The 20331-nt window shown below is 40.7% G+C and overlaps 1 protein-coding gene across 1 annotated transcript in view; it reads right to left on the bottom strand.

The window, feature by feature from the left end:
* LOC103274562 (contactin-5) overlaps nucleotides 1-20331 on the bottom strand; it is a 517374-nt gene that overhangs the window by 11128 nt on the left and 485915 nt on the right. The window contains exons 19-21 of the mRNA XM_008072000.1: nucleotides 14797-14983; nucleotides 14241-14353; nucleotides 7415-7583 (exon numbers count right to left, since the gene is read on the bottom strand). Coding sequence (XP_008070191.1) covers nucleotides 7415-7583; nucleotides 14241-14353; nucleotides 14797-14983 — 469 coding nt within the window. The remainder of the gene's footprint in view (nucleotides 1-7414; nucleotides 7584-14240; nucleotides 14354-14796; nucleotides 14984-20331) is intronic.

Consider the following 20331-nt stretch of genomic DNA (forward strand, 5'->3'; position numbering starts at 1 on the left):
TTGGGGGAGGCTGAGGTGAGTGGATTGCCTGAGCCTGCGGGTTCAAGACCAGCCCGGTAACCTTGGCAAGACCTCGTCTCTACAATCAAAAATAAAAAATTAGCCGGGCATGGTAGACATGGTAGTTCTGGCTACTTGGAAGACTGAGGCAGAAGGATCGCCGGAGCCCAGCAGGTTGACACTGGGGTGGCTGGGAGCAAAGAATCAGCCTAGGCGACGGAATGAGACTCCAACACAATAATAATAATAATAATAATAATAATAATAATAATAATAATAAAAGAAAGAAATAGTGCAGAACTCACTTAAAGTACCTGAGCTAGGGATTAGTGAATACAGATGCTATAAGTATTATTTCTCTAAAAATAATGATTGCCCTTAGTTAAAATCTAAATAATAATATTAACAAAATCTACCAACAAACTAGTTGGAATCTTGTGTTAAGTTATCCTCTCCAGCCAGATTGAACGTAATGAGATTCTAGGGGTGATTTTCATTACAGAGATGTCTAAAGTTTATTTTCCAGATACTTGCTTAAGAGCCAGAGAATCATTTGTTTAGTAAAATACATGCACGTAAAGAGTAGCAAATCTTTTCTTTGGAAATGTTTACAGCTAGTGCACTTCCAAAATGTATTAATCAACATATTGGAGAATGCTGCATGTCTTTCAACTTGTACAAATGGGATTATTATGAAGTTCATAACCACATGTGAGCTATAAGAAAGGCAAGATGACAAAGCCTCACCGGAGAGGTGTGTGTGTGCTTAATAAATTAAAAATGTGAAAACATTCTTTCTATTTATTTGAGAGTGGCTGTGTCCTCGTTAAATCAGCTTACGTGATAGCTTTACAAAAACATCTCACTTTCAGAATGCTAAGTGGGGTCTATTTCCCAAATTTTAAATAGACTCCACAAAGTTAAAAGATATGATTTTGGTAATAGCAACTCTCCTTCCCCATCCTACAAAACAATAACAATAACAATAACAACAACAACAACAACAATAACAACATGAACCTAAGTTCTAGCCTCCTCCCTAGAACTTGGACAGCCACTTCGTTCCTTAGGTCCTTAGTTTTTAGAATGTGATAGAAATAAAACGAATCATGCTTGGGTTCTGTGGGTTTATGGTAGGCAATACCATGAGATTTTACTTTATTGAAACTCAGGAAGTGGGTTGCACTGGCCAAAGTATTGTTAACTAAAAGATGAAAGTTGACTTTGTTTCCATGGAATAGAAATTACAAGTTAATTGAAATATAAATGGTACATAAGTGTTCATCGTGCAGGTAACATTTGGGTTCCCTTATTGATGTTATGTGCCTCTGACCACTTATGGACCTAACCCTGAATTGTACCCCATAACTTTAAAATAAAAATAATAATGAGGGGGTAGTGGAAGAAAAATAATAATGCTAATTACAAAAATAAAATGAAAAAGGAGCATCAGTTTGCAAGTGAATAGCTCATTCAGAAAATTTAATGTAATAAATATTTATAGTATTTAACAAAATATATAAATGGGGGAACCAAGGTCTTTTTAAGTATTTTAAAACTTGGTACTGATCTCGTTCAGATGATATTACAGAATGTGTGTTAGAGTTGAAAGGAATCTGTGTTGAAAGGAATCTGTTTTACAGTCAGAGAATAATAAAATATATAACAGAAAATATCTCTAGAAGGATAAGATAAGATAATATATGGAGCACACCTAGTGTTTTCAGGCGCAGTGATGACGGCTCAGTAAATGCTCACACTATTGGTGTTTAGAAATGTGACACTTACGAGGCAAGAAGAGAGTAATCTTTTTCACTTAGAAAAATCTTTAGTGTTTCAAGGTGCTCTTGAAAATTTAGCTCCCTCATCTGAACAGTGCAATTGTGAACAAATCAATATGGAGTCATTGTTACTGCTCTTGCTCTTGAAACTACACATTCATAAATGAGTCATAAAACGTATCAAGTTTGGTGTGATTTAAACTCTTAGGTCCTGTCACCAGAACTTCTGAAAGCATCAGATTTCTCCTATCTTATGTTTTTTATTTTTCATTTTTGAATAATTTTAGATGTGCTGAAAAGTTGTAAGACTAGAATAAAGGATTCACTCAGATTCCTTAAATGTTGACATTTTATCATTCTTGCTTTATAGTTGTCTCTATAGCTAGATACATTTTTCCTGAACCATTTGAAATGAAATTGTAGATATAATGCACCTTTTCCTTTAAATGCTTTATCGCAGTGGTCCCCAACCTTTTAGGCATCAGGGGCCAGTTTTGTGGAAGACAATTTTTCCATGACTGAGGAATGGGGGCATAGTTTTGGGGTGATTCAGGTGCACAACATTTATTGTGCACTTTATTTCCAGTATTATTACATTGCAATATATGCTGAAATAATTATCCTACTCACCGTCAAATAAAAAAAAAGAGTCTCAGACAGAAGTTGTAAATAAAACAATGGGTGGGCCACATACAGATTAAAATAAGTGTTGATTCTGACTTAAAACTTGCCACCAGCCACAGCTGTACAAGTGAATACATCAACTCACTTGCCACTCACTGATAGGGTTTTGATTTGAGTCTGCAAGCAAGTGACTTATAATCTCTGTGCAGTCAAGCCTCACTGCTCATGTTGGCCTGTATTCGCAGCCACTCCCCAGTGCTAGCATTACTGCCTGAGCTCTACCTCAGATCATCAGGCATTAGATTCTCATAAGGAGCGGCAACCTAGATCCCCCACACATGGGGTTCACAACAGGGTTCTGACTGCTATGAGAATCTAATGCCCCCACTGATCTGACAGAAGACGGAGCTCAGGTGGTCATGCCAGTGATGGGGAGTGACCGTAAATACAGATGAAGCTTTACTCATTTGCCTGCCACTCACCTCCTGCTTTGTGACCTGGCTCCCTAACAGGCCAGGACCTGGTACCAGTCCATGACATGGGGGCTGGAGACCCTGCTTTAATGTAGAATTCCTAAAGGTAAGACATTTTCTTATATAACCACAATGGAGTTTTCAAAAAACAGGAAACGAGCATTGATATAATATCTAATCTACAAGTATTCACATTTTATCCATTGTCTCAATAATGTCCTTTACGTCATCCTGTATTTTTATGTAAGAGTTTAGAATTTATCAAGGATCATGTGAATAGCTTTTCCTCAAAGTTCCAGCCTATACTATTTTCTTTTTACACTGTATTTCACTTTGTGGTATCAAAAGAAAAAAAAAAGAGAAAAGAATGGACTAATTTCGAGTTGATTAATATGTTAAATAACTAGGGCCACATACAAAGCCTTATAGGAAACTTCCCTTTAGGTTGATAAATCTGCTTGTGAATAATTGTATAACAAATAATGCTCAAAATTACCTATTAAATGCAGATTAAATGCAGATTAAAATTTTTATATAATGTTTTAATAAAATTGCCTAATACTTTCTTAATCAGAGACTTGCATATATAAGAAAAGCTTTTGCTTCCTTTTGTGACTACCTAAGTGAAATGGTTACTTTCTTGCAAATCTGCTGCCCTTCTTTAATTGGTTTTCCCTTGCTGGTTTGATAATGATGATGGAGAAGGTGTGTGGCTTTGGACACAAAACAAGCACACCAAGGTATGGTCCTTGACTCTGCCACTTAGTAATAGTGTGATCTTAGGGAAGTTGGTTAAATGCTTTCTGTAAAACAGGAAAAACATCACCTAGTTCATCTGATTATTACAAAAATTAAATGAGAGAATGTATATTATGCACTTTAGGCCATGCCTGACATAAAGTACCAAGCATCTTCTCAGGTCACAGTGAAATAAAAATAAATATCACCATCACTAAGAACTCCCCCACCACCAAACACACAAATATATGGAAACTAAACAACGTGCTGCTGAATGATTTTTGTGTCAACACAGAAATCATGACAGAAATAAAAAGATACCTGGAAAAAAAAATGAAAGCGAAGACATAACATATCAAAACCTCCAAGATACCATGAAATCAATGTTGTGAGTGAAGTTCATAGCATTACATGCACATACCAAGAAAACAGAGGGACCAGAAGCAAACAGCCTAGCATCACATCTAAGGGAGCTGGGAAGGCAAGAACGATTAGATCCTAATACCAACAGAAAAATCCAGATTACTAAGATAAAGCCACAATTGCAGGAACTAGAAGACAAAAATGTCAGAGGAAGGACCAGCAAGACAAAAAGATGATACTTTGAAAGAGTAAAATAAAATTGACAGACCCCTGGCCAGAGTGACTAAAAAAATGAGAGAGAGAAAGTCCAAATAAACACAATTGGAAATGAAAAAGGTGATGTCACAACTGACTCCGAAGAAATTCAAAAGATTATCAGAGATTTCTATGAACATCTATATACAAATAAACTAGAAAATATAGAGGAAATGGAGGATATCTTGGCATCATACAACCTCCCAAGGTTGAAACAAAAATAAATTGAAACCCTAAAGAGACCTATAAAGACTCAGTTATAAGAAACCTCCTCACCAAAAAAGCCCTAAACCAGATGGTTTCTCAGCTGAATTCTATAAGATATACATGATACCCCAAACTGGCAAAGACCCAACAAGGAAAGATAATTATAGGCCAATTTCTCTGGTGAACATAGATGCAAAAATTCTCAACAAGATTCTAGCAAAGTGGATCCAGTAACACTTTTCAAGGATCATCTGTCATGACCAGGGGGGCTTCACTCCCAGGATGCAGGCTGGATCAACATTTGCAAGTCTATAAACATAATTCTGCACAGTAACAGGTGTAAAACCAAGAACCATATGATTTTCACATTAGATGCAGGAAAAGTATTTGATAAAATCCAGCATCCCCTACTGATAAAAATCCTCGAACACATAGACATCAAAGGAACATTCCTCCAAACAGTAAGAGCCACCCATGATAATCCCACAGTGTTCCCACTAAGAACTGGAACAAGACAAGAATACCCACTCTCATCCTTCCAATCCAACACAGTGATGGAAATCCTAGTCAGAGAATTCAGGCAGGAGAAGGAAATCAGAGGAATCTAAATGGGAAAAGAGGAAGTTAAGTTACCCCTTTTTCCAGATGATACGTTTCTATACCTAGAAAGCCCTAGAGAGTCTGTTAAGAACCTCCTTGCACTGATAAATGACTTTAGTAAGGTCTCAGGATACAAAATCAATGCACAAAAGATAATTGCATTTCTATACACCAACAGAAACCAGGCTGAGAATCAAGTAAAATACACAATTCCACTCCAAACAGCCACATGAAAAAATGAAGTACTTTGTTATCTGCCTAACCAGAGAAGTGTAAGACCTTGACAATGAGAACTACAAAACTTTGCTCAAAGAAATCAAGGGTGATACAAGCAGATGGAAAGCCATCCCGTGCTCATGGATTACAGGAATCAATATTGTCAAGATGTCCATCCTACCCAAGGCAATTTATAGATTCAATGCAATCTGTATCAAATTGCTAACATCATTTTTCACAGACGTAGGAATGATAACATGGAAATTCACGTGGAAGCCAAAAAAAGAGCACGAATAGCTAAAGCCAACCTCGGCAAAAGGAACAAAGCTGGAGGCAACACACTTCCAGACTTTAAACTTTATTTCAGGGCTACAATAACCAAGACAGCATGGTATTGGTACAGGAGTAAGCACATAGACCAATGGAGCAGGACAGAGAATCCAGAAATAAACAACATGGTCTCACAATGAACTCATCTTTGACAAAGCCATCAATAACAAACACTGGGGAGAGAAAACCATATTTAGCAAATGGTGCTGGTAAAACTAGCAGGCAACATTCGGAGGAATGAAACTAGACCCCTACCTATCACCATATACAAAAATTAACTCAAAATAAATCAAGAACTTAAATGTAAAACCTCAAGCTATAAGAATCTTAGAAGAAAATGTAGGGAACACCTTCTTGGACATCATAGTGGGCAATGAATTCATGACCAAATCCTCAAAAGCAAATGCAACAAAAGCTAAGAGAGACAGGTGGGATCTTAACTTTACCTATATGATGACCACTTATCTACCTAATCCTGAACTGCACCCCACATATTTAAAGTAAAGTTAAATTAAAAAAAATTTGCACTGCAAAAGAAACCTTCAAGAAACCTTCAAGACAACCCATGAAATGGGGAAAAAATATTTGCAAGCTATGCATATGACAAAGGCCTAACATCCAGGATCTACAAGGAACTCAGATGAATTGAAAGGCAAACAAACAAACAAACTCTTCATTGAAAACTGGGCAAAGGATATGAACTGACACTTCTCAAGGGATGACATACAAACAATCAATTGACACATGAAAAACTGCTCAGTCTCATTATCATCAGAGAAGACAAATCAAATTACAACGAGATACCCTCTAACACCAGTGAGGATGGCTATCATAAGAGACCCACCTGGGCCGGCGAGACCTCATCTCTACAATAAATTAAAAAATCAGCCGGGCGTGGTAGCACATGCCTGTAATTCCGGCTACTTGGAAGGCTGAGGCGGAAGGATCGCCGGAGCCCAGCAGGTCGAGGCTGCGGTGGCGGGAGTGGCCACTGCACTCCAGTCTGGGTGACAGAGTGAGTCTTTAATTCAAAAAAAAAAAAAAAAAAAAAAAGTCCAAAAACAACAGGTGCTGGTACGGGTATGGACAAAAGAAAATGCTTCTGCACTCTTGGTGGGACTGTAAGCTAATTCAACTTCTATGGAAAGCAGTGTGGCTATTTCTCAAAGAGCGAATCACTGAGCCTCCATATGATCCAGCAATCCCTGTCCTGGGAAGGTACCCAGAGGAATGAAAATTGCTCTACAAAAAATATGCCTACACACGCTTGTTTATTGCTGCGCTATTCACAATGGTGAAAACATGGAGCCAATCCAGATGCCTGTAGAAAATGGACTGGATAAACAAATGTGGTACATATACACGATGGAATATTATGCAGCCACAAAGAAGAACAAAATGATGGTCTTTGCAGCAACTTGGATGCAGCTGGAGACTGACATACTAAGTGAACTGTCACCGAATCAAAGAACTGAACACCGCACATTCTCGCTCATGAGCAGCTCTGAACTGGACACACCAGCACAAAGGTGGGATTGGCAGATGCTGGGCACTGCTAGGGGAGGGAGGGAAGGAAGGGGGGTGGGCGTGTGGCAACACACTGGGTACCTGGTCCACTACCAGGGGGAGAAAGGGTCCTCTAGGAGCCGAAACTTCACCAGCAGGCAGCCTACGTATGCAGCAAATCCCTACTGGAATCTCACAACTCGAAAATTGAAAGATAAAAATCTGTGAGCCATGCGACCCATCGTATCAATTTTGATGTGTCTGATGCCGTTCTGACATTGCCAGTGGTTATTCAGCTAAGCCTCGTATGCCAACACTTACCTGAGTACGATGGGACCCTGATTTGGGAGCTAGCTGTCCCCTCTCCTCCTTCACTGCACGCTCGAACTTCAATAATGTAAACTCCAGCGTCGGGGAGTGGCACTATTGCTTGAGGCTTCTGTGTTTCAATAACTTGACTGTTGCTGTGACCCTCTTGCCTATAAAAAACCTGTGTGCAAGAACAGAGGTTTCAGCGTTTGATACTAGATTAAGGAGGATAACAATATATTGATGACCTATGGGTGTCACATTCTGAGCTGAGCAGAAGGGGCTCAGCGGCTCAGACAGATACATCAGCAAGCAGAACGCATGTGTTACATACTGGAAGTATGTCTGAGGGACCCAGGAAGCACAGAAGAGAGTTTAATTCTGTTTAGGGGTTTAGGGAAGGATTTCCAAAGACATGGTGTCAGAAGTAAGTATTTGAAGACGAAAGGAGTTCACCCATTGGAAAAGGGAGGGGAATTCCAGAAGATTAATAAATACGAGGGGGACTCCAAAAAATCCAGAATTTTTTTTGTTAAAAATTGTGTATTTATTCTTACACACTTAAACTTCAGTCAACTTCAAAGTACCCTCCTATTAAACAGCAGTTCCCACTGCTTAAAACAATTTTTGAACTCGTCAGTTCTGATGCCTTTTCATGCTTTTGCCTATGTTTGTTTCACTTCTTCCACATTGGCAAAACTTGTCCCTTTGAAAACTTTTTTCATCCAGGAAACTAAAAGAAAGTCACTCGGGGTGAGATCGGGTGAATAGGGAGGGTGGAGTACGGGGGTGATGATGTTTTGGGTCAAAAACTGCTGAACGCTCAGAGTGGTGTGGGCAGGGGCACCTGTAAAACACCCACCACGAGCCGGGCTCGGTGGCTCAACCTGTAATCCCGCGTCTTTGGGAGGCTGAGGTGAGTGGATTGCCTGAGCCCGTGGGTTCCAGAACTGCCTGGGCAGTGAGATCTCATCTCTACAATAAATCAAAAAATCAGCCGGGCATGGTAGCATGCGCCTGTAGCTCTGGCTACTTGGAAGGCTGAGGCGGAAGGATCGCTGGAGCCCAGCAGGTCGAGGCTGCGGTGGCTGGGAGTGGCCACTGCACTCCAGTCTGGGCGACAGAGTGAGACTCCAACTCAAAAAAAAAAAAACAAAAAAACACCCACCACGAATGGGGCAAACGTGTTGAAAGAATTCCTCCCCCCAAATTCACTGAAGTCAAGTGTAGCTTCTCGCTACACCATTGGCTGGTGCACTGATCCGATGGGCTTTTATAACACTTATCTAGTGGGGGACACCCGAATTACTAGGAGCCCACCCTCCAAACAGATAACTCCGGCTTTTTGGGAGTCCCTCTCATAGATCTAAGCAATAAGATGTCATGGTGTTCATGTATGGAAAGATGGCAGACCCCAATGGAGAGATGATATATGGGAACGGTAAGATATGGGGCTGGAGAAGTCGGCAGTGAGGGGCAGAGCATGGAAACGCCTTTTGCCTGAATACTGAAATGAACAGTGGCTTAAGGGAGTTTTGAAACACTAAACCATTGACGATAAACCATGACAGCAGCAGGTGGAATAGCTTCCTAACTAAGCTATTAGTTAGGGTCTGTCATCTTTCCATACACGGATGCCATGACATCTTTAATAGGAGCGTACTTTGAAGGTGACTTCATAAAAGATAGACTGACTTGGGAAATTAGGCAAGAACGTGTCCTTTTTTTCTTACCAAAATGAGTCTTGAACTTGAACTAACTGATATACAAGAAAACAACAACACAAAAATGTGAGAAAAGTGATATTTTCACATAGGCAAGTTCTCCTGTGCTTGACCTTCCCTTTCCATTCTGGTAATGTCTGCTTCCTCTCTTCCACTCACTTTATTCTTCATGAATTTAAATGTACTTCAGGGTCTTGGGGGTAAGGTGGATTCTCCATCATAGTATGGCATGTGCAATGATTGTATCTATTGAAATCCTTATCGGAAAGGAGGCCATCGCCTCGATGTAAATGCAGAAGGATAAGAGCATTATTAAAAATTTGTTGGACACCTCACGTAGGCCAGGATCAGTGCCGTGTACTGGATATTCATCAGAGAACAAGAATACACATCTTTGTCCTCACGGAGCTTACAGTTTACTATTGAAGACAGGTAATGTGGTGAAGGGTGAGATGTACCTCCAAGGAAACATATTTAATGCAATCAAGCCTTCACAGACTGGCTTTGGGAAATCAGAGAGACACTTCCTAAAGGTTGTCTACAGCAGCGAAATTTTTGGTTTAAAATAACAAAAGTATCAGTATTTATGCTTTTGATTTCGACTGGAACATTACAATGAATTAGAATTCTGATCACCCACATGAGGTAATTGGAAAGCAAATTTATGGGAATGGAAAAGTATGTAAATTGGTGAGGATTGGCAGGGGAGTGACTATTTCAGAGGACATTGTTATTATGCTTCAATAAATTACAATTCTTATGACAAAGAAAAATGCAGCCAGCAATGCATAGCTAATCTTGCTGTAAAATCCTGAGTTGAAGAAAAATTTGTGGATCAGTTGAGATTTAAGATAAAAAGGTAAAGGCAGGGAAAAAAAGTTAATGATAGCAAAAGGAGTTGGAGATTAAATGTGACTTTTACCAACACTTCCAAGGAGACACAGTGCTCTGCGTGTATGTAGAGATACTACAGGGAAAGATACATTAAATTAAGAGTTAATATTAGATGTTTTAGAGAATCTCAGCTCGTTTTAAAATCTGGATTTGGAAAAGATGAATGAGAATGAGAAAGCTGAGATGGTTAAGGAGTTACGAAGACATGTCAAAAACAGTCATGGACGGTCAGGGGACCAAGGCGTTCTTTGAGAATCTGAACACTTATACATTGGCAGTTGCACTGCCAGCTATCTTTATGCGTGAGGAAAATTGTCTAATGAATTGCCACGACTGTTCTCAAATTCTATATAAACATGGAGAGCAGTGGGCTACTCAAAGCACATAGTTGTGACACTGCGGTTCTCAAAGGTGTGATCTGGAAATGGCTATTCTGTATGTCTGACGGTAATCGAATCTTGAGGTGATTGTGCTTAAAAACCTGATTGGATACATGTTTACTGGTTATACCAAAAACACTCCTGAGAAGGATGAAGCCTGTTAAAGCGAAGGCCTGTTTCTTAGCTGAGCAACTGGAAAAGGTCTGATGGAGACCACTGCTCTTTCTCCTCCAGGATGAGGCCTCTAGAGACCCTTTGAGAGTGGGGGGGGTGGGGAGGAGTCAGCAAGACGAATGGAAACTCGATGAAGAGAAGTTGGGAGCACAGGTACCCATGAGAAGCCACCGGCTGCGGGGTGTCTGAAAGGGCTGTTAGGAACAGAATTTCCTTTGGGGCAGTTTTCAGATATTTGCCTGTGTGTCATCCCTTTCTATTCTACCTTCCAAACGTTTCCATAAAGCCTGCTCCCTGTATCTACGATATGTCATTTGTGCCATTTCTGTTTCAGGTTTTAAAACGTCCTGAAAAATTTCAATCACAATCAAGTGTAAAGAGGACAGCATAATAGACCTCACGTACCCATCACCCAACTGAAGTCATCATCATATACGAGTCTTTTGTCATTTGTGGAAACACAGAGAAGAAGGCTGAGTCTCCCGTTTGGCATGAATATCAGGTGAAAGAGAAGCTTCTCATATGGAAATGAGAGACGTAGCGTGGCCAAGAAGCTGGACAAATATAGAAATGGGCTTCAACACGCTCTAGAGCGTGGCATACAAAATCCACCCAAGGGTCCACGTCTCTCAGGAGTGTGGAAGGTCCCGACTGATCTCTAAGTCGCATAAACAAATAAAAAGCTCTGGCAATGTTGATGGGTCATATCACGACTAGTAAACTTGGAGTCCGATTTCCCCCTTAGTCTCCCTAGTTGAGTAAACAGGTAGGAAGTCACAGTGAGTGAGGGGCGTTGTATGGTGCAGGGGTTGTGAATCTAGAACAGAGTATTTCATAGATGCAGGTCAGAAAAGCTAAATGTTTCTTCCTGGGATGATAGTTTGAGGCCCTTGTCCTGAATTCTTGCTGTGTCTCTTCTGAATGAATAAAAATGTCTCTCGGTGGGAAGGGGACATTTGTAGAAGTGAAAACATTGCCTCTTGGCCTTTAATTTTTATTTTCCCTTCCACTAAGTCTGTATGAATAAAATAAGGGGGGAATAAAATGGCTATTATACTTTATAAACTGAGTAAACGTTCATGGTGCCAAAAAAAAAAAAAAAAAAAAATTCCAGGCTCCAAGCTTTTGTTCTCTGGGTTACAGCTCTTTAGTTTATATTCTCAGCTATTATTTCTAATTATGTTCCTGTCCCACTGTGACTGTGTCAAGAGGAACTTTTATCCGCAGCTATTTGCCCTGTGAAAGCTCGCATTCCCAAATAATTCAGGTTCTGTGTTATGCCCAGTTATCTGTCTAAAGCCTGCTCTCCCTCATGGGATCTTTCCTGTTAGTAAGTCTCTTACTCGCCATTATCCCACCCATCAGAGGTTCCCATGAAGTTGGAAAAGAGCAAGCTTTGAGGTCTCCCTTCATTTGTTATGGTAGAGTCACATTTTAGAAATCAGCTCTTCCTTTTCAGGGATATAAGGAAGTACAGCCATTTCAAAGAAATAAAAAGAAAAAAAAAAAGATCTTGTAATGTAATGTGTACCTGCCCATCACTAATTTACACAACCAAAGTTTTTATGTTAGTGATTCTGCCCAAGCAAGAAGGCATTTTAAAATGACTTGCACTGTCTTTATTTAGAGGGAACCGGCAGGCAACTTCTGAAGACCAGTTTCTTTGTCACTATTTTTAAAAATGTCACCTATCCAGTATGCTCCTCCAATAACAGTAAGGAAAATAGTCTCTGTTTTTCAACGAGCACCCTTTATATGCCATGCATTTTATGTGTATTATCTAATTTAATCCTTAAAATAATTCTGCATCATAGGCGTTATCATTGCTTTTCTTTTTTGGTTGCCATTTTTGAAGTTAAGAAAATAAAACCCAAGGAAGTTAAGCAACTTACTCAAAATTACACAGCCAGGATGTGAACTAGAGAGTTGGCCTGACTCAGAAGCTGGGATCTTTGCCCACAGTACCCCAGCAAATGGAAAGGGCATGATGGAAAAATACACATGTGGCAATACCCACACATGAATAATTGTGTACACCATTCTAGCTGGCGCAATATGAATTACCTTATCCATCCACCCTAGAAGCCTTGGGAACAAATAAGTAAGATAGAGTCCTTGCCTTCAAGGAGCTCAATCTGGTGGGGCCAGGAAGGGCTGTCACATCTAGAAAGGAAAGCAGTGACTCCTATAAGGAGGCCAACTGTTGGCCAAGCATAGGGCGACCTGGCCTGGGAAGCCCATGGCCAACCTCAGCCAATATTCTTCCAGTTGTAGGGTGTTTCTCCATTCTCACTTGTGAGGTGCCTAAAACCATGTGAATCTCTGGTTGGTCACACACTTCCACCTGGCTCTTCCTTATTCTCTACATTGCCTCTTCTGTCTGGGGGATGGTTTGTCATAGTTCTAAGGGTATTAGATTGGTTCTTGAATAGTCTGTGATATTTCTGGCCATGCCGCGAGTTGGGCTGCTAGTCATTGGAGGGTATATTTGCCCTAGAGGACAAGTTGGGAGGACATGGTCTTCTGGGGGACAGGAATGAAAAAGAGAGAGCTAAGGGTCAGGCAATGGTATAGAAATTGACCTGCTCCCCCCAAAGGATCAAATTCAATATCTCTGAAGATTAGGAACATATTTGAGTGTGTGAGTGAATGTGTGTGTGTGTGTGTGTGTGTGTGTGTGTGTGTGTGTGTGTGTGTATGAGAGTGGGTGGGTGTGAGTGTGGTTGTGGGAATGTCTGTGATCTATACTAATTACAGTTTGTAACAAATGCCACCACTTGTGCCTTAAAATATTCATGGGAATTACTTACCTTATATATATATATCCATTTATAACTTCTTCAGTTTTTAGTTTTAGAATTTTAGCAGTTTATACACAAAAAACTGTTACAATCTCTGACAGTTGAAAACCCACCTATAATGATGCTTTTCCATCTAAATATTATCATTGAAATATTTAAAAATAGTATACATCTTTTATCACATCATATAATACTATATTGTAAATAATGTTCAACGCATTATTTTGTGTGGAGTTTAAGGCAACACATAGAATCAGACAAGAATGTGAATTGAGCCAATTCCATAGATAGACCATATATACTTTAAAATCAGAGACAGAGTTGTTTTTTAAAACAAACTGTGCTTATGTTTTCATATTTGCAGACCTCGCTGGTACATCGCAGAATCGTGCGTGTGAATACTGCGTTTGTTTTGGGCCTTTCTGTCTCTTTCTAGCTGGTGTCCTGGCTCTGGCATGCTTTTCTTTTTTGATTTCTTGGCTAAGTGAAGGTCTTCCTACTCAGGCGAAATTGTCCAGTCGCTGCCAGCTGCCAGCCACAGTTGTCTGCTGGGAGAACAGGCCAGGATTCTCGGCCTGACATCCGCTGATCATGACACCATGCTTCACAGAGTCATCGGTATACTGGATTCAGATTACTGCTACTTCTCCTATTCCTTCCCTTTCTATGCCTTGTGCTGTTGAAACTAACTTTGGCTGCCTTGACTTCCCCGCTAGAGGAAGGCTCTCTTCCTAAGATACAGGTAGAAAACGATTGAGAAAAACCTGGCATGCTGGTGGTCTTTTGAAGCCTTACTGATCATCCATTCTCATAACAGCAATTTTGGAGATGAGTATCTTACCCAAGAGAAGAAAGAGGCACTGACCTTGTAACCCACAACTTCAGATTCGTTGGCTAGTGGGGTGACAGGTTCCCAGCCCAGAGAAACCTGGGCGCCTTGCTGTTCCCACCTGAGGCTGCCAGGTGGTTGGCTAGGGGCTGCAAATAAAAAGGGAGAGTGAACTGACAAGGGTTCTTAAGTTCATTTCTTCATTTAAATTCTTGCGAGCGTTCCAGTATTTTCTCCTGTTTAGTAGTTGGCTGGCAACACAGGCTTCCTTCCAGCTGGAGTCAGATAAGGAGGGTTTTCCTCCAGGAGTGTCATTTTAATAGCTACTCTACTGAGCTTTTGAACCTGAATCCTTTTATCTCCCTTCTGTGTCAAAATCGCTTAGCCTTGTTTCACAGGAAGATAACCTTTATCCACTGTGAATGCAAAATTTTCTGAGCTCAGTCTGGAATTCAGATCTAAGCACTGAAGCAAGACTACGCATCAAAACTCCCCTTTGACTCTGCTTCTTATATTCCTCATGTGACTTTCAGAAGTGTGAAAGCCATGCTTCCCTTTTGTCTGAAACAAACAAAAAGCCCAGGTCACTTACGGGATTTCTTGGTGGTTGCACTCACTTCACTGCTTGGTGGCCCGTATCCAGCTCCATTGTAAGCCCTCACTGTGAAGTGATATAACGTGTTTCCTTCTAATCCCGTCAGGACGACGGAGGATTCATTCCCCCTTGTTTTCACTGTTTCTGCTGAATCTTCTTGTTCCATGTCTTTCCAGTAACCAACCTGTCAACACATTATCACATGGCAGATTAATCCTAAAGTTTCCTCTGTGCTGGTGACAGCTTGTATCTTTTCTCTCTCTCTTTTATCTTTTGGATGTTTCTGAAGCTCCCCACCCGCCCAAAACAAATCACCCTGGCATTACCAATTAACCAGGTCCTATCAATAAGGCAAAAGTGCAGTCCTAGTCACTGCCTGATTTGCATCTGTGTAAACTGCAGCGCTAAAGCAGTACTCAGAGAAGCAACGAAAGGTGCTACCTTGTAGCCTGGTGGTATGAAAAGCAAAAAACGCATCCCGATGTTAAGGGAGATTCATTCAAAGCAACTGAAGAAATGTTTTTCTCTCATAAGTCATCAGAACCATTTACCGTTCAAACCCTGAAACTTGGAATGAATTATCTGAGAAAGAGGCAGGAGTAATATTTCCTCCCGTGCGTTCCATAAAGGTGAATCACATAAGCTGTATCAGTTTATTAATATACAAGAGAGTGAACGCTCTTGATACCTAGGAGTGGTTTTAATGTAGAGAAATAGCGTTGTTAGGATTTGGGAGTAGGTAGAAGGAACAGCTTTCTGTCAAACCATTTGTTATGCATGGAGATAATCTTTCCTGGTTATGAGCTCATGGTAACTGGTATTATACCAAACTCGATTTCTTTGTGACTGTCCCACAGTTAAGCTAAGGCTTAACTCTGTTCACACACGAGAGCTCAGCCATGCATATCAGTGCACGAAAGAGACGTTTTCCCCTCTAATTCCTTATTGTGGTGAAAGTCATGGAAGAGTGATTCTTTTTTTCTCTTAATGACTGTGGTAAAGCTGTGGATCACTGCACCCCTCTCATCGTCCTTCTTGAGCTGTGTACTGTGGCGTCTAGACAGCCAAACACCACGTTTGCCAGATTCCCTTTCAGCTAAGACTGCTGCTATCCAATGTAGGTGGTGAGGGCTTTACTGGGAATTCAGGGAGATTCTGCAGCTTCCAGCAGTGATCACAGGAAGTCATGATAGGCTCTGAGCTCGAGAATGAGCATTTGCGTTCCTGTGACATATGAAGGGTCTTCGCCAGCCTCTGTGCTGGCTGAGGGCAGCGGGAACAAACAATGGGAGGAGGAAGAAGGGAGCTGCAAACTGCATCTGCCCCTTTGTGAAACGAAGGCCGCGTCCTCATATCTTTCTCCTTGCATTATTTTGTGAGCATTTATGAATATGGAATAATTTTAGTGTCTTCCTTCCTTATGCAATTTTTAATACAGGGCATTATTGGTAGGTAACTTTCTGATGTAGTTCCTTAAAGAAAGAGCAAACTTTCTTTTTTCATTTCATTTTATTTTAAAGATGTGGGGTACAGTTCAGGGTTAGGTAAACAAGTGGTCATCGTACAGGAGCGAACTTTCACCCCGAGATGGACAAAGTGACTGGTGGGACTTTCTTTCCTTCTCCCTTTTGGGGAAAGGGTGAGCACATCTTCTTTTGTAAAAGAGAGGTTTGTGGAGGAAGACAAGACCTAAACAGTTCAGCAACAACTGGGTTAATTTTCTTAAGGAAGAAGGCCTCAAGGAAAAACTTGTGAATGTTATGAAAAACGTGCTAACCGTGTCTTAAGAAGCAACTGTCCATTGTTAAGCAATCCGGACAAAATAAATAATCACGATCCACTGTCCAGAGCCATTCCAGTGTGTCCTGCCCAGGACATCCCCCTACACAGCCCCATAAAACATCTTTGGCGTCCTCGACTTCATGCAGACAGCCTCTCTCTGCTGTACTGCCCTTCACTCCCTTGTATCTTTATGTTCTGCCTCTGATACATCTGCCTTTCTAAATTTACCGCTGTCCTGGTGAATTCCTCGGTGGCCTGCGTGACTCTGGCCTCAACCAGTGGTATGCAGGACAGTATTTGGATTACGTTAGTAGGGAGCGTTGTCGTTACTAACTGTTGCATTTGGAGAATGCTGAAAGGGGAGGGGTGAGCACAGATGTTGAGTAACCAAAGGGATAAGGTCCATTAGTGCTCAGCATCCATCTCACCCTCATTCCGGTGTGCCATTCCACAATGGAGATGATGGATGGGGAGCTCGAGTTCACGTCTCTGAGACTTCCTCGTATCAGGGTTCTGGATTTGTCTTAAGCTCAGCCAGTGCGTGAGATTTGACAGTGGAAGTGGGTTGAAGGCTCAACCTTTGACATTGTGACTTTTCTGCTGGCAAGGACGGTATTGGAGTCATTGTTTTTTTTCCTCTGCGGGTGGCAGTATTCATAGATGACTCGCTGCAGGCCACTAGCTTCATGAGGATCAGGAAGCAGGGTGCAGGACAGCCATCTTGCTGGACTGAACAGCCGGCCTGGTAGGGTTCTGGAACTGGCCGCAGTAGTAGAGGTTTCTGTATGATGGTTTCTCAAATGTGGCACCGTCTCCAACACCTTTTGACCATGGCCATGGAATGTGCTTCTGGAGCTGGTAGTTTTCTGTTTTTAGAACTCACAACATCCATGAGGGTACTGATCTCAAGCCAGGTAAAATGCGGACCAAAGGGAGGCCCAAACTGTACCTGTAGGATGACCACTTGTCTACCTAATCCTGAATTGTATCCCACATCTTTAAAATAAAATTAAAAAAAAAAAGAAGACATCTGCCTCTTCCTTTGTGGCATGGTTCCATCGTTTGACTTTGAGAGTCATTCTTTTTTTTTTTGAGTTGGAGTCTCACTCTGTCGCCCAGACTGGAGTGCAGTGGCCGCTCCCGGCCACCACAGCCTCAACCTGCTGGGCTCCGGCAATCCTTCCGTCTCAGCCTTCCAAGTAGCTGGAACTACAGGTGCGCACTACCGTGCCCGGCTAGTTTTTGATTTATTGTAGAGATGAGGTCTCACCAAATTGCCCAGGCGGGTCTTGAACCCGCGGGCTCAGGCAATCCACTCACGTCAGCCTCCCAAGGCGTGGGATTACAGGCTGAGCCACCGAGCCTGGCTGAGAGAGTCGTTCTTGAGCGATCACTCTGCAGTCTGTTATTTTAACTCTCTCGATGATTTCATAAACTATTCAATACCTGTACTAAAACATTTCTTGCTTAAACTAGTTCAACAGAGTGCTTCTCTAGTGATCTTTATGCTGGAATTGAGGTTATACAGTATACACAAATCACACTCACAGAACATCTGAGTTGAAACTTCTTTTCATTTGGTATCTTTTCTCAGATATAGATTTTATCAACCCATAAACCTTGAACTCTCGATGGGAAATCACTTGCAATGAAATTAAAAACATTAAAAAGATATAAATATTTAAAATTGGAAGCATAGGCAACCTACTATTTTAATACTGTCACATAATTGCTTTCTTTTGCGTGTGTGTCCCTTCTTCTACTATTACTGATATTTGATAATATTATGATAATACTTTTATGTCTTACTTTCAGTTTTTAACATAGTTATACATAAATATTTAAAAACATAACATTCTATCATATGCCATGGACCGCATGTTATTTAACCATTGTCCTTGTTTGAAATATTTGGGTGGCTTCCAACTTTTGCTCTTTTAATTAAAATGTTGCCCTGGATATCTTCATGCATATTGTTTTCCACATATAAGATTAATTCTCCAGAACAGACCTTAGAGAGGAGATTGTGAGCTCCAAAGTTATGAACATTTTAATGGTTTTCGATACAAGAAAAATGCCACACTGGTTTGCAAATAGTTTGCGCTAATTTTTCATTTCCAAGAAAAATGAACAAATCTGAAATACTCACCATAGTGTGGAGAGCTTAGGGAGACCATGGCTTGGAAGTCAGAAGGTGTAAATCGGAATCTTACTTTTGATATTTGTAAACCACATACAATGGAATCATTTCTAAACAGCTCCTCTATTGTTACATAACTAGTTGAGCTACTCTGTTTCTTGATGTTCTAATTTTTGTTATTTGTAAGAATATACTTTCTTCTAGTACCTTCATATTTTTAGATTTTCTGATTTTGTCTCTCAAACATTATTTTTATTTAATATTATAATGGTACATAGTATTATTAGTGGCCGACAGAAAGTGAGAGTTCTGAGTCACCCAATAAGTTTAAGAGTGTAGCGCTGAACCTAAGTCAATGGGATGGCTCTTCTCAGTAGATATTCCATCTTTTCCAAAGTTGATTCTCCAGGACAATAGCTAATTAACTGCACAGACAGCACATTTGATTTTATGGTGTGATGATTTCTGGATGTTCTTATTTTTATTCCAATAGCTTTAGGGGATGTAAGTAATTTTTGGTTATGTGGATATACTATACAGTGGTGAAGAAGTCTGGGCTTTAAGTGTATCCACTACCCCCACCTGTGCACATTGCACCCGATAGGTGATTTTTTCATCCCCTCCTCCTTCCTACCCTCCACCTTCTGAGTCTCCAACGTCCATTACACCATTCTCTATGCCTTGAGTTTAGTTCCCAGTTGTGAGTGAGGACATGCCGTGCTTGTGTTTTCCCATTTCTACTTCATTTCACTTGGGATGATGTTCTCCAGTTCCATCCGAGTTGCTGCAAAAGACATTGTTTCATTTTTTAAAATCTCTAAATAGTATATATACCACATTTTCACGATCCCCTGACTGGTTGATGGGCTTTCAGGTTGACTCACGTCTATGCGGTCGTGAATGATGCTGAGAGGAACATGAGGGTGCTGGTGTCTTTTGGTATAATGACCTCTTAGCCTTTGGGTAGATGCCAGTAGTGGGATTGTTGGATCGAATGGTAGATCTACTTTTTGCTCTTTGAAAAATCCCCATACTGATTTCCACAGGGGTTGTACTAATTTACACTCCCATCGACAGCATATAAACGTTCCTTTTCACTGCATCTGCACCAACATCTATTATTTTTTATTTTAAATAATGGCCATTCTGACTAGTGTTAGGTGATATCTTGTTGGGATTTTCCTTCACATTTCCCTGATCATGAGTGATGTTGATCATTTTTTCTTGCTCGTTAGCCATTTGTCTTCTTTTGAGAAATGTCTCTTCATGTCATTTGCCCACTCTTTAGTGGAGTTGTTTATTTTTTTCTTGCTGATTTATTTGAGTTCTTTGTAGATTGTGGATACTAGTCCATTGTGGGGTGCAGTTTGTGAATATCTTCTCCCATTCTTTTTTTTTAAAGGTTTTTCTTTTCTTTTTTAATTTTTAATTTTAAAGATGTGGGATACAATTCAGAGTTAAGCATACACATGTTCAGTATGCAGGTATCCTTGTTGATGGGGTGTGCCCCCTCCCCGGCAGATTCCCACTACTGCCAAACCTTTTCTTATAGTATTGCAGTAATAATTGATCAAGGTCTGCTTGTGAGTGAGAACATGCAATACTCAGTT

This window comes from Carlito syrichta, unplaced genomic scaffold (genome assembly GCF_000164805.1).
Source record: "Carlito syrichta isolate Samal-C Ts95f unplaced genomic scaffold, Tarsius_syrichta-2.0.1 Scaffold314806, whole genome shotgun sequence".
Classification (NCBI taxonomy): domain Eukaryota; kingdom Metazoa; phylum Chordata; class Mammalia; order Primates; family Tarsiidae; genus Carlito; species Carlito syrichta.